General features: G+C 38.1%; 1 protein-coding gene across 1 annotated transcript in view; it reads left to right on the top strand.

Annotated features, from left to right (window-relative positions):
• The window catches only part of LOC121857525 (sulfide:quinone oxidoreductase, mitochondrial-like), a 227,048-nt gene that overhangs the window by 33,978 nt on the left and 176,951 nt on the right, over positions 1-16,119 (top strand). Inside the window, exon 3 of the mRNA XM_042353643.1 lies at positions 12,499-12,604. Within this exon, the coding sequence (XP_042209577.1) occupies positions 12,499-12,604 (106 nt within the window). The remainder of the gene's footprint in view (positions 1-12,498; positions 12,605-16,119) is intronic.

Raw genomic sequence — 16,119 nt, 5'->3', positions numbered from 1 at the left:
ACTCATTTTCTTCTCTTTATAGATCTCAGTGTAACAACCAGGACTGTCCTCAATGCTGCATTGAATCTTTGAGTTACAGTCTCTGTTTGGGTCGTCATCTATAAGGATTTACATTGCTTGCTGGAAAATGTTGAACACTACTGCCATTCTCTTGGAAGTTAGCATTCGTTGAGGTTCTTCTTCGTCGCTGTCTTCAGCAGGACTGAGTTCTGTTAATTGTTGGTGAGCTCTTCTGTATGGGATGCCAGGGTGTCCTCAATATCCTCTGATTCCAGCTCATCAAAGCCTGCCTGTCTAGCCAAGCTGAGGATATCCTTATTCACAGCTGGGACTAGGTCCATGAATCCCGTAAAACTGTTGTCGCACTCGGGCCACAGTTTACGCCACACATCATTCAGGCAACTTTCTGAAACCTCTTCCAATGCCTTGCCAATGTTGTCAATTGCATGAAGAATGTTGAAGCTGCACCAATATTCTCTGATCGTTGGTTTATGTTCTCCATCTGTAGCCTTCAGCAGCTGGGCCATGGTACGGCGTAAATAATACGCCTTGAATGCGGTGATGACGCCTTGGTCCATAGGCTGCATCAGTGCTGTCGTGTTGGGAGGTAGTAATACAACTTTTACACTGTCATGCAAGTCGTCAAGATTGGGAGGATGAGCTGGAGCATTGTCAAGGATCAGAAGAATTTTGAAGTTAAGGTTTTCCTTAGCACAGTGTTCCTTCAGTGCAAGTACTTGCTAAATATGGCACCTGTTATCCATGCCTTCTTATTTGCCTTGTAAATGACAGGAAGGTGATCCTTAGAGTAACCTTTCAGGGCCCGTGGGTTGGCAGCGTGAGAAATCAGCATAGGCTTCAGCTTGTAGTCACCGGCAGCGTTTGTGCCAAGCAGCAGCGTCAAGCGGTCTTTTGCCGCTTTAAAACCTGGCACTCTTTTCTCCTCCTTGGAGATATAGGTCCTCTCTGGCATCCTCTTCCAAGAGACCAGTCTCATCCACATTGAAGACTTGCTTCGGTGAGTAGCCTCCTTGCTGGATAATCCGTTTGAATTCTGGCGGGAATGTCTCGGCAGCAACCGTATATGAACTGGCAGCTTCTCCAGTCATCTTAATATTGTGGAAGTTATAACGATGCTTAAATCGTTGAAACCATCCTCAGCTGGCCGTAAAGGTCTCTTCCTTCGATCCTTCACCCTCTTCTGCCTTAATAAGTTGTCAAACAAGGATCTGGCCTTATGCTGGATAATCATAAGGCTCACAGGCGCATTGCGTTGATTCTGGTCCTCCATCCACATAGCCAGCATCTTTTCCACCTTCTCTATCACAGTGCTTCTAGTACGAGTCATATTAGTAGCACTCGGAGAAGAACCACTTCCAGCATTAACCTTAATCTTGTCAGCGTTAGTCCGGATCGTATGCACCGTTATGGGGGCTAGACTAAGTACAGTGACTATGTCCACAGCACGTTCCCCTTTTTCGAATCGGGATAATACATCCATTTTCGTAGCCAGGGTAATGGTCTTGCATTGTCTCTTCACTACACTAGCATCAGCAGCACTTAATGGGTGCTTGGAAACCATTTCGAATGGTTAGAGTACAGTTTTATAGCAATAGCACTTAAGCACACATGAATGATGATGTGGGGATGCTGTGACGTTCCACGAGTGAGGGCAGCGCACAGAGCCGAGAGAGCATAGCGCGGCCAGATAAGAGCGGGTGATGTGCTGTAGATAGTAGTCCGTGGTGACGCAAAACTACGTAGTATCGGATCACCGGGACATTAAACAAATTTTTGGTCTCTAAAGTTCAGCAACGTAGTACTGAAACAACGTTAAGCGAGGACCTTTTTTTTTTTTACGGGAATTAGCCCACCCGGGCACAGGTCAAACGACCCACAACTGACCCTGGGGGCAAAAAAAAGAACAGAAAGAAATTGAAAATAGAGAAGAAAAAGGTTACACTGTGCTAATCTACACCACGAAGATGCCGGAAAACCATCTTTTTAAAGTGAGACAGATTGTATAAGTATGGAAACAGAAGAAGGCAAAGCATTCCACAGTTTGGCTGTGTGAGGAAAGAAGGAGGTACTATAACGGGTTATTCTCGTGTGACCGACATCCACAGAGAAACGGTGGGCACCGCGGGCAAGACGTGTGTTACGAACCCACGGCCTTGCCGACGGTACACAGGATGCCAGATCCACCGAACATTGCCCGTTAAAGTACCTGTAAAAGAGAGAGAGTGAAGCAACATTGCGGCAAAGAGAAAGGGAAGAGAGATTGTCGACTAAAGGAGGAGAGTTAATAAGACGAAATGCCTTTGATTCCACCCTATCTAATTGTTGAACAGAAGAAGAGCCACCCCAGATATGAGAGCAGTACTCCAAGTTAGGACGAATGAATCCCTTATATACTTGGAGTGAAGTAGCTAAGGCATCTGTACAGTATTCTCAACTTTCGGGAGGCAGCTTTAGCTATATTAAGAATGTGTGATTTCCATGACATATTGGAGGAAATGGTGAGGCCTCACATATTTATTTCAGAATTTGGCAGGATGATAGCATCCTGAAATGTAATTGGTGGGAGTTAATGCAATTTACAAAGTGTAATTGGTAAATATTGAGTTTTATTACTATTGAACTTAACCAAGTTTGTACCTCCCCATTCAGAGATGCTGCACAGATTCGCTTTGATGGAAGTAATGATATCAGCTGTATAAACAGATCTAGTTTGAGAGTTAGGAGGAAGGGGAAAATGTGAAGAACAGTGAAGAGAAGAATCATCAGCTTAAGAATGGATAAAATTAGCTGTAGTGTGAAGTACAGTGGTCCCTCGGTTAACGAGCACAATCCGTTCCAGCAGGTTGTTCGTTAACCGAAAAACTCAATAACAGAAACCATAGTTTCAATGGGTTTTTGGGTAATTGGTTCCAGCTCACCGAAAATTGCCTAAATTCAACAAAAAAGGTAGAAAAGTACACTTACTTTGAGGTGTGTATGTAGAAGGCTCCTGGATGATGATGATGATGATGATGGGAATTAGAATGGGGGTGGAGGAGAAGGGAGAAGAGAAGGCATTGGGGTGGAAGAGAAGTCACCCCATGGCACCATTTCACCCATAAAATTTTAGTTTTCTTGGTGTAATTCAAGATTATTTTTTTTAAATCAACACTGCACTATATATTGTCAAGATGTAAAATAAATTTCAAAATGACCAATAATTTGCTTGGAAACACAGAAAAAAAGCGTTTAGTTGAAGAGAGTCTCAAGCAAGATGTTACCTTCACTGAAAACAGAGAGAGACTAACGCCTGTCTGGTGTGTTAACAGGCTGGATGGCATGCCAGAAACTAGTTTCTTTACCTTCAATTATATTCAATAATTGTTAAAATGACTAAAAAAGTTAATATTAAACTTTTAAAATTATTGAATAGTATAAACTAAATGATATTTACTAAAATAGTAAGGAATTTAAGCCCTAAAACCGATTACTGTATTGGCGGACTAATACTACAGCTGGTGGACCGCCAAATGTAAGCGAAAACACGTTGAAGTTGGCTCGTAAAAATCTCGTTAATCGAGGGATTGCTCGTTAACCGAAGTTAAGAATCTAATGGAAGGTAAATCGTTAACCAAAATCTCGTTAATCGAGGCGCTCGTTAACCGAGGGATCACTGTAAATCATTGATAAAAAGAAGGAAGAGAGTAGGTGAAAGAACAGAACCCTGTGGGACACCACTACTGGTAGAGAAAGAGCGAGAGATCGATCCCTCGACAACAACTGCCATGGATCGGTACTCAAGGAAGCTAGAGATTACTGTATATGCAAGACCCCATGCTTGACATCCAGTGTCTGTACTCCCGACATTTGTTCCGGCCAGCAGTCCGACACTTCCATACCACATATGTTTATGTTGCTCTGTTCGGTCTTCATGCCGAATTATCAGTGTATAGTACAGTAAATACTTTTAAATAGACATCTTTTGTTACAAGTATCCATAATCTTGTTCAATATCCTTGGTGAATGCAAAAGTGTTCCACCTGACAGTAATCATTAAAAGAACCTGAGGGCGTTAACATCTAAACCCTCTACAAACTGATTTTATTGACTCCGGTATCAAAATTTCTTACTTTTTTATAAAAAAAATGGAATTCCCATCACTATATCGTATTGAAATATTTCTTTTGTGGTATCTTATTGGAAACGTCTTGTAGAGAATTTATTAAGGATCATTATGGTATCAGATTCATCTCCCTAACACAATTAGCCACACTTGTGAGGAAGGGGGACTGACCACACGACCCTAACCCCTCAAAAAGGTTGCCTCTGCCAACAACTCTCTCAGTCCACATTACCCACACTGTGCTAGACACACCAACATTACCCATACACCCCCCCAACACCAACCACACATAACATACATACACCCCCTACATCACACAAACACACCCTCCAACAACCACCACCCAACACCACCCACATACCCCTACATCACCCACATACACCCTCCAACACCCCCCTCACCCCACATCATCACCACCCACACATCACACACACACACACACACACACACACACCCCCAACATCACACACACCCCCAACATCACACACACATTCCAACAATCACCCACACACCCCAGCATAACCCCCCCACACACATACACAAAACAAGGGAATTAAGACAGCAAGCATGAGGAGTGAAGGTCTTATTGTATGACACATCTGTGTGTGTGACTGCATGGTAGTGAGTAAACATCAGCTGTTGAGGAGCGCTTGGCAACACTCATTTCCACTCCATCTCTCTAATCACCCACACCTTTCTGCTTTCTCATTCCATATTTTAAAATATTATGTAAGATAATGTTGAAGGGATACAACTTTGCTCGTTTATACTTATACTTATCACAATCTCCCTAAAAATACTTAAGGTTTTGTGTTTATTCAAGACATCTTCAGGTCGTGAGACCCACTAATCCTCCATCCAAGAAAGGGTGACTTGACATTCCATCAGAAGGTCAGTAATATGAGACCACTAATCCCCCACCCTACCTCCACCTGACATTCAGTCAGGTCAGGTCAGTTACATGAGACCCATTAATCCCCCACAGCTCCATGGGAATGAAAAATAAGTCTTTGCTGTAACACACAGCTTCATTCTCGGCTGTATCATAGAGATTTAAAAATTTTTAATATACTTTTAGATAAACTGCTCTGGATTATTATAGTAAAGAAATGGAGTTTATAACTTAATTAGAACTGCCTTTACGGACTCAGGTAATTTAGACTCGAGAAAAACATCCCCAGCACCCAGAAACGTTCTGGTTAAGTGGGTTAGTGTCTGTCTGTGCAAGGTGTTTAGTTAAGACACTAGGAAACTTTTCCCAGTAACTGGAGAAGATTCCAGGGATAAAGATTTTTTGCAGGTTTGAGAAAGTCTTCCGGTTAGCCGGAAATCTCTCTTCCCGAAATACTCCACACTAATTGTTCCAGCTAACGGGGATATCACTGTATTTGTGCTTGTCACTTTTTAGGCCCCCAAAATTTTCTGTCCCAACACATTTCAACTCTTATGATGGAAGTCAATGGGAAAAGTGGTTTCGTGTTACAGAATTTTGCTCTACAGAAAGATTTTCCGGAACCTAACCTCTCCATATCCCGGGGGATACCTGTATATGCAGTTCAAGACCAATATGAAAAGGACACATCAATATTAACAATGGGAGGAGGAGTTAGGCACAGGAAGTCCTCGTATAACGTCGGCCCGCTTAAATTTGTTTCGGTACAACAGTCATTTCTCCTACAACGCGTGTTTTGTCAATGCGAATTGGCTGTAACGGGATTCCACTCTAACGTTTTAAGTGTACGTACTGTCGCTTGGCGCGGGGTTTTGCAGTGTTTACAGTTCACGTTCGACATCACATGTTCAATTGATTCATGTGTTTTGTTTGTGAAGTGTTATTTGATAGGGACTCTATAAATTTCATCCTTTTTTTTGCGAATTTAGCTGTTCCCATAAATACAGTATGAAAAAATCTAAATAATAATAATGTTTCGCAGTGCGGACTAATAGCGTTTTACACCCACGCTCTTTGTTTCCATACACGATCAGTTGAAGCACGTGGGTTGTTTTGAAGCTTCCTCAGTGATTTTTGCTTACTATTTCTCCAATTTTGTGGTATTAACTGTGAATATGGAAAAGAAGAATATCTCCAAGAAGCGTTCCGGTGATCGCATTCCTGGTGGTGATCGTAAAAGAAAGGCTATAACACTATAAGAGAAGCTTGATGTTATCAACCTCAAAATCACCCTTCTCCCCCATCAAGTTATATTCATATTTTTTCAAGGTAAAGTGTTACATTTACTGTATGATTTCATTATTAGATATGAATGTAACATTCATTTAGACTGTGCTATCCTTTGTGTTAGGCTAACTACTAAATTTTTTTCGATTTCGAGTAATGTGGACCTAACCCTATTTTCTCCATAAGCCTAGTTATTTCTATTGCGTGAATTTCTAGAACGCAAGGTTTTACAAGACCACAACTATCACGTTTTAGCAGAACTGACTGAATGTCGTTAATCTTTAGATACCAAAAATTCGTTTAACGTTCCGATGACTCCGCACGACGTCATTTTGCGTTGTCAAGGACTACTTTTTATGGCGCATCACCCTCTCTCGTCTGGCTGCACTACGCTCTCTCAGCTCGGCACAGAGTCTCGGTGACTCACCAGCCTCCTCCTCTCCCTCCCTCCTCCTCTCCCTCCCTCCTCCGCTCCCGCCCTCCTCCGCTCCCGCCCTCCTCCGCTCCCGCCCTCCTCTGCTCCCGCCCTCCTCCGCTCCCGCCCTCCTCCGCTCCTGCCCTCTTCCGCTTCCACCCGCCATCCGCCTCCTCCACTTCACTACCTACCACACACATTCGCTCTACCACCTCCGCCCATCGGTGAGTACCAATACAAACTTAATACAGTGGTCCCTCGGTTAACAAGCACAATTCGTTCCAGAAGGTTGCTCGTTAACCGAAAAATTCGTTAACCGAAACCATTGTTTCAATGGTTTTTTGGGTAATTGGTTCCAGCTCACCGAAAATTACATACAAACTAAAAATAAATGCAGTAAAGTACACTTACTTTGAGGTGTGCATGTAGAACGCTCCTGGTTGATGATGATGATGTTGGGAATTAGAATGGGGTGGAGGAGAAGGGAGAAGAGAAGGCATTGGGGTGGAAGAGAAGTCACCCCATGCTGCCATTTCATCCATAAAATTTTAGTTCACTTGGTGTAATTCAAGATTATTTTCTTTAAATCAACACTGCACTGCATTATATATTGTCAATATGTAAAATATATTTCAAAATGACCAATAATTTGACTGGAAACACAGAAAATCATTTATGTTGAAGAGTTTCAAGCAAGATGCTCCTTCCTCTGAACTGGTAAACAAACTGACGCCAAGCTTGGTGTGTTGGGTGGCTGTTTGGCACGCAAAAAACTAGCTTCCTGTACTTCGATTATATTCAATAATTGTTAAAATGACAACAAAATTTAATATAAAACTTTTAAAATTATTGAATAGTACAACCTTCTTGATATTTACTAAAATGGTTAGGAATTTAAGCCCTATAACCGATTACTGTATATTGGCGGACTAATACCACAGCTGGTGGGCAGCCAAATGCAGGCAAAAACATGTTGGCAAAAATTTATAAGGAATTCGTTAGCCGAGGGTTTGCTCGTTAACCGAAGTGAAGAATCTTATGGAAGGTAATTTGTTAACTGAAATTTCGTTAACCGAGGTGCTCGTTAACCGAGGGATCACTGTACTGTAGACTCGCAACTTGCGCTTATTTTTCTTACGTTGTGTCAACTATACGCAGATTAGCCCGGGGGTTAGGTTACAATTTTCAATTTCAAACTCAAATTTTCAAAATTTTTATGTCTAGTGAAAAATATAGCACTTTTATATTGAAATTAATCACTATCTTATAAGAATCCCAGCAATGTAAATTATATTCTCCCAGGTCAGTTCAGTGACATTTTATAAGAGAAAAACTTGCTCCTTTATATGCCAGATATTTGAATATGCACTGGATAAACCTTGGTGCCGGGTGTCAAAACACCTCATGTCCCCTCCCTCCCTCCCAGCCAGGGTTTGGTATTTTAGGCTTACAGTTTTTATCTCATATAATATCACAGACTATAGTTAGGAGAATATAATTTGCATTGCTGGAATCCTTGCAAGACAGCAAATAATTTGAATATAGACATTATATATTTTGTACAAGAGATAAAAATTAATCACCTGTATCACATTACTGAAGTGATTTATGAGTTTTACGCGAAGTCCCAGGAACGTAACCCTGGTGTAAGTTACGAATCTACTGTAATTGTACAGTATATGTATGCACTATTTTCTATAGAAATGGCAATGATTTTTTGGTATATGTAATGTATTTCATGGGGCAAAGGGAGGCTCAGGAATGTAACTCCTGTATTTTATTTATTTCTTATGGGGAAAATTGATCCGCTTAACGTTGTTTCGTATAACGTCTCGGTTTTAGGAAAGTAACCCCGACTTTAAGCGAGGACTTACTGTATAAGCTTTGTTACGGAAACTGAGCACTCAAGCAGGCAAATGTCTCTAGGTACTTTACTTTAACTTTTACTTTTATTTTAATCTCAAAATTTAAATAATTTCTTTACCTGTGTGTGTGTCTAGGGGTGTTTTTGGTTGAAATGATTTAGTTATAATACCTTGTAAAACTCATGCCCCATTATGTAACAAATGACAATCTGTTTGTATTATGACCTTTTCTAGTTATGTTTTACTGTAGGTTTAGTTATTATAGCATTACTTGGCTTAATTGAATAGTTGATACCGCACTCATGGTTGACATGACCACACCCAACACAGTATAAACAGTAGGATGTGAAAAATCTGCAAGTGATTTATAAATAATATTCTTAAAATAAAATCAACACAAAACACATATACAAGGGTGAAAAATGATGTACTCAGCTGTAGTAATACACATTACAAATAGATGGCCAGTAGATTCCTCTGTGTACAGGTAGTGCAGCTAACAGTGGGTCACTCCACTACAGAGCAGACGGGGGAACAGGAGCCGATGGTGATGAGAGTGGAACTGACGGTGACTAATGGGCAGAGTAGACATCACCTGTCATAGATGGCGCCCCCAATAACCAGCAATGGTTTTCCACCATTCAGGAGCCATCTCATGACTTGCTGGTAACTAGTGGTTTGGGGTCGTGTGGAATAAACCGTGCTGATAAAGGTGACAATGCAGTGTATTTACATGGAAGCGTGACCCTTTTATGTTACAGCTTCCATTGACAGTCATAGACTCAGAGGGTGGGCCAGGCAAGGATGTGTGCTGGATGTGTGTATTTTACCTTACCCACACTGTCTCACAGACAGGAACTGGACTGGAGTCTTAAATCTAGTGTGACACTGGTTTGATGAATTAGACATGTTGAAAAGCTGTAAAAACATTCATTTTATTGTTTTAATATAATATCTATTGATATTAATTCATTGCATAAATTCCAATTCAATTCATTATTTTTTTAAATTCCAATTTAATTCCAATTCGTGCATTTTTCCATTTAATTCAATTAATAATTGATCCCATGTCTGCATCTTCCAGACCTTGATATAATGGGGCTGTCCTTTGCCATATACAGTAGTGCATTAGATGGCAGTTTCACTGTATGTACCACTCATTAGAGTGAGGACAAGTGTCAAGTCGGTGTAATAAGTACCCGGGAGGAATTCTAACCTTGAAAAGGTGGAAAAGATAAAATTTCTCCTAACACTATTTTTCTAGTAAGAAATTAAGTTTATCAACACAAATTTGTCCAACAACCCATTTCTGAGGAACCTAACCCCTATAAGAGTTTTGGATCAATCTTTCATTTATGGTTGAGAAAACAAGCAAGTGACCTGGATTTCCTCCTTCCCCCTCAGTGCAAAATCCCGAACTGGAGGTTATTGGATGCTGAAGCACAATATCCTTTTGTGGTTAAATGGGCTACAAAACATGAAATTGAGAGTTCAAAAACTTGTGATCTGGAGTCCTTGCTGATCTGTGAGATAACTACTAAATGTATATCTAAATCTGAATTTGACCAGGTAGGTTAGGTGCATTGTATCATTGTTTTCAGGAAGATCGTGTCTAGTGTAGATACAATAGTGTTATCCTGCTGCCAAGTACTACACATCCTCTGGATATTGGCAGGCTCTGCTTGAGGGCATGTAGTGATGGTCTGTTTATCACATCACTCGTTTAGCTCCGTAGCCATGAAAAACGAATTTAATGCCTCATTCCTCCATTTATAGTAGGTTCTGTGAAGCATACCATGTATGATGTCTTTAGTTTATATCATAGCCACTTTTAGCTTCTTTCCTTCCCTTAGATATTGGAAGTACAGTGTACTTGTGCCATATCCTGTTATCCTTATTATTCCATAGCTGTCAAGTACGATTACATGCCAGTAAGACTAGCAGTATGTGGTAGCCTATTGCCATTATTATTGATCTTTGCTACCCTGCTTCATGCAACCATATACTGTATGTATTACAGAATAGTATTATATTTTTTGTTGCACTCTCACCATTTCCCCGATGTAAATACAGTACAGTTGTATCTGCTAACGCTGTCAATTGAACCCACAGGGTACGTGTTAAGTGAAAACCTCGTTAAGTGAACAACAGAACATATGGGATTAATTCCAATAGAGACTGGCCGGACCCTCAAACTCTACTCTTTCCGACACAATACCTATGTTCTAGTAAAAATAACATCTTCATTTTATGATGGTACATGCACACAATTAATACTTAAGAGAAATAGAGAAATACAGTCGCCAAGTTAATGTCCATTCAAATAATGGACTCAACTCCCTCCCCCTCTTCTCACACTACACTCGCTGGCTCTTCCCTCTTGAGAAATTTTGGGGGGAAAACCACTAAATTTTAATAAATAATACCTCAAACTAAAGTTAGGATAATACAATTGACATTGCTGGATTCCTTGTAAGACCAGGAATATTTTGAATATAAATGTCATATATTTTGCACAAAAGATAACATATTTACTCAGAGTAAACATTATATCTAAAATTTGTATGTCTAATGCAAAATCTATGATGTTTATATTCAAAATGATCACCAAATTGTAAGAATTCCAGCAATGTAAATTATATTCTGGCCGGGTAATTTGTATGAATTTTATGAGCTAAAACAAATATCTTCAGTTAATAAAAAAAAAAATATTCTTCACGACACTATCTGTCAATCAAAGTACCCCACCTTGCCTCCCCCCCTCTTCCAACCACGCGGTCCGTCCCAACCCTCCCCCCCCACCCCCCACCAATCCTCCCTTCAAGAGATGTTGGGTGAAAAAACTAAATTTTAACATTTAGTATTAAATAATACCTCAGATTAAAGTTAGGATAATATAATTGACATTGCTGGATTCCTTGTAAGACCAGGAATATTTTGAATATAAATGTCATATATTTTGCACAAAAATAACATATTTACTCAGAGTAAACATTACATCTAATAATTGTATGTCTAATGCAAAATCTATGATGTTTATATTCAAAATGATCATCAAATTATAAGAATTCCAGCAATGTAAATTAAATTCTGACCGGGTAATTTGTATGAATTTTATGAGCTAAAACAAATATCTTCAGTTAATAAAAAAAAAAAATATTCTTCACACGGTAACAGATGGTCGGTCGGTCCCTCCCTCCCCCCACCCCCCACCAACCCTCCCTACCAGATGTGTGGGAAAACCAGAATATTTACCTTTTTAGTAATAAATAATACCTCAAACTAAAGTTAGGATAATATAATTGACATTGCTGGATTCCTTGTAAGACCAGGAATATTTTGAATACAAATGTCATATATTTTGCACAAAAAATAACATATTTACTCAGAGTAAACATTATATCTAAAATTTGTATGTCTAATGCAAAATCTATGATGTTTATATTCAAAATGATCATCATATTGTAAGAATTCCAGCAATGTAAATTATATTCTGGCCGGGTAATTTGTATGAATTTTATGAGCTAAAACAGGCAGGCAGGCGGGTGGCGGGTGGGGCGAATCTAAAATAGCATCTCGAGCCGGACACCCTGCACGTATACATAAAACCCGTGTTAAGTGAGGTTCGGCTCTGGCGAGGCACAGCGATATCGTGAAATCGTGAAACACAGCGTTAAGCAGGGTATTACTGTACATAACTGTAATGTAATCAATTGTTGTAACACTGACACATTTGTTTTATCATAATATTTTTTAAATAAATTTAATTGGAGTTCAGTACAGTAATGAAAATATTGTGGCAAGAAAAATTTACATGGTAGTAATTGTTTATATCTTCGTAACTTTACGTCCTGCTTGATTTAAAAATAACTCAAATTGTTTGCAAACACAAGTAAAATATGATTTTATTCTTCAGTTACCAGGTAGTGGTAGTGGGTGGTGGTGCTGGAGGATGTGCTTCTGCTGCAAAATTCTCCTCCAAACTTGGAAAGGGCAAGGTGGCTGTAATTGAACCCTCAGATGTAAGTCCTTTAATTTACTACTCACACTTTACATTAAGTTTTTATGGCTGGTCCCATAAAATCTGTTTAGGGAATCTTTATAGAGTATAAATTTCTGTAACAGTGTTTCAATTCTTCGATAATATCTCATATAGTGCTTAAACTGCGATTGTGGTAAAATTGGGTGTTCTGTGTACTGTACTGTACAGTACAGTACTGTATGCTGTATATATACCCAAAAATGGGATTTTTCAATTCATAAAAAATTTGTAAATTTTCTATTAAGTAATAGAAAAAAGCATGCAGAATAAAAGAATATGGAAAACTATATTTTTTTTTACTTAAATTTTGTCTGGTAAATATTTTTCTCTGTGCTCAATTCTATTACAATAATATACAGTAGGCAGTCCTCAGACTCTGAACATCATGTCTGAATGAGGTTGAACTTGAAATTTACAGTATTTTATTTACTTGAGGACATATATTTTACTTTCATTTACTGTATTTTGTCATTCTACTTCCTCTTTTCTCTTAAATTAACTTATTTTTTATCTATATCAGGACTTAGGCTATGATATAGTGGGATTTTAAATATTGCTTTGTAAGTACGGTATGCACTTAGCATGTGTTCCAACTTACATACATTTTTGACGTAAGAACGTCCCCAATGTGGAACTCGTTCATAACCTGGGAACTGCCTGTAAGGATAAGAGAGCCACTTACCTCCTGCTTATGATCCCCTGAACCTCGAGACATGAAGTTCTGCACTCCATGCCTGGTAAAGGTACAGAATGAAGTGCCAATCACTGGATAAAGTGAATGGGAGGAGCCATTTGTTTTCCAAGGCTTGAGAAATAGGCAACTCATTCATAGACAAGAATCTTAAGAGATATGTCTCAGGAGACAAAATCATTAATTCTCCTCTGAAGCTCTTAAATCATACCCCAGACATATTCGTAAAGAGAAATATAATTGTCATCAGATAGTGAAGAGAAATATAACTGTCATCAGATAGTGAAGAGAAATATAACTCATCAGATAGTGAGAAATATAACTGTCATCAGATAGTGAAGAGAAATATAACTGTCATCAGATAGTGAAGAGAAATGTAACTCATCAGATAGTGAAGAGAAATGTAACTCATCAGATAGTGAAGAGAAATATAACTCTTCGGATAGTGAAGAGAAATATAACTGTTGTCTGATAGTGAAGGAAAATATAACTGTCATCAGATAGTGAAAATAACTGTCATCAAAACCGATTCTAATTCTTCGAAGGCAAAAGTGCCTTTAGAATTTAGGAATCTTAGTGGTTCTAAAGACCAATTCATTTTCAATGACTACATTGGTAATTTCACAAAGAAAATTTTCCAGAGATCCTTAAGGTTATTTGGTCAAAGAGTGACAGCAGAAGCCTATCTTAGAGGCCTGTCTAATGCATGCTTGAAAGCAGCTGAAGTGTTAACAGACAACTTTCATATATGGAAATTTAAGATTAAAATTTTTATCACCACTGAGACTGAAACAGAATCCAGTTTAATCAACCTAATAAAAGCTTGGAAATGTTTCCTAACTGATTCATGCAACATTGCGGCGGAGAGAAATGGAAGAAAACTTATCAAGACGAAATGCCTTTGATTCCACCCTATCCAACTGTTGGACAGAAGAAGAGCCACCCCAGATATGAGAGCAGTACTCCAAGTTAGTTGGGCAGCTAAATGCAATTTTTCAACAGAATCATGCAAATGGTGATACAAGCACCGAATTTGACATGGTAATTCTCTAATGGTTACTAGTCAAGTCTGCCTGATTGGCCATTTGAAAATCCAAGATGGTGGCCATTTTTCAAGATGGCCACCATATTGACCTTCAAAAGTTGATTTTTCTTAGAAATTGATGTACCGTATATCACGGCCTATAAAGGCGGCGGGGGTGCATAAGACGCCCCCCCCAAATTTCCATTTAAAAAGTAGCTTTTGAGCTCTATTTGCTGTATAAGACCAGTACCCCAAATGTGACACTTACCCACTGACTCAATAGTCCTTCCAACCATCCTTGATTTTTTAAATGAGGCCAATTCACTTCAAGTAATGTCATCAAATTATACCGCTGGTGTAGTGTAAACACTAGTGACGTCACTGGGCGTCTGCTATTTACCGATAACTGGAACTAATGTCGGTATCGGTAAAATTTTTCCATTTACTTGAAATGGATTTACCGATTTTTGTTTACTTATTATTTATTTATAATATACTGTAACATATTAAACACACCAAGTATTTTCTTTCATTTATACGCTTGCTTCTACGAGGGCGATCGGTGGTGGGGTGTTCCCTCGTCTCGGTGGTGTGGCTGTGTTCCACTATTTATACAACATGTGGTTCCAGCAACAACCACCGTATTCTAATTGTGGTGTTTCATTAGGATTTGAATGAAAAAGGTTACCAGTATGTACTCACTACATACATTTATTACACAATATATATATATATATATATATATATATATATATATATATATATATATATATATATATATATATATATATATATATATATATATATATATATATATATATATATATATATATATATATATATATATATATATATATATATATATATATATATATATATATATATATATATATATATATATATATATATATATACTATGTACAAAAAATGAATGTTCAATGAATTATTTATGGTGCATTAGGGTACTGTAATACACTTCAGATGGGCTATAAATAGCCTTATCCTCCATCTCTCACCCTGAGCCAGACGGAAGGCAACATGTTTATTTTCCATTTACTAAATAGATTTACCGTAATTATTTGTTTTATTTATTTATTTATAATATACTGTAATATATTAAACACACTGTAATTATTTTCTTTAATTTATAAACTGTTTTATGACAAAGGAATGTTCTAGTAGTGTTTATAAGGATTTGAGTGAAAAAATATTACGTACTTACTACATACATTTATTACACAAACATATTTATATACAGTATATTATTTCTCAGTTTGATCTTTTTTTAATTTTTGTATTTATTTATAGTTAGTTACTTAAAATAAGGCCAATTCACTTCAAGTAATGGCATCAAATATTACTAGCTAGTAGTAAACACTAGTGACGCTACTTGAGCGTCTGTAATTAACCGTCGATAGTTTCAAATTAATGCACTCATTTACTGAATATTCTTTGTAAAAAAAAAAATTTAAATCAATTATTTATAGGAGATAAATATTATTATGAGTAAATATACCGATACGGTATGCATTACTGACCACCTCCACGGCTAAAAATAGCCCAATTCGGGTCACTTTGCCGTTCTTGTCTCTCACTGGCAAATGGGGGTGGAGGTGTGTGATGATATGTTTATTACAGGGGTATAAATCTCTTTTACGGTATGTTAGACAGGTTTATAATACATTTTATTATTTTAATATACCGTGATCTTAATTTGAATCCAGCTTGCCAAACGAAGTTTCAGTATAAAATAATTAGTGGTAAGACCTTGTGAGTGGCT

Source organism: Homarus americanus, unplaced genomic scaffold (assembly GCF_018991925.1).
Source record: "Homarus americanus isolate GMGI-L3 unplaced genomic scaffold, GMGI_Hamer_2.0 scaffold51859, whole genome shotgun sequence".
NCBI lineage: Eukaryota > Metazoa > Arthropoda > Malacostraca > Decapoda > Nephropidae > Homarus > Homarus americanus.
This window is presented reverse-complemented; position numbering and strand designations above follow the sequence as displayed.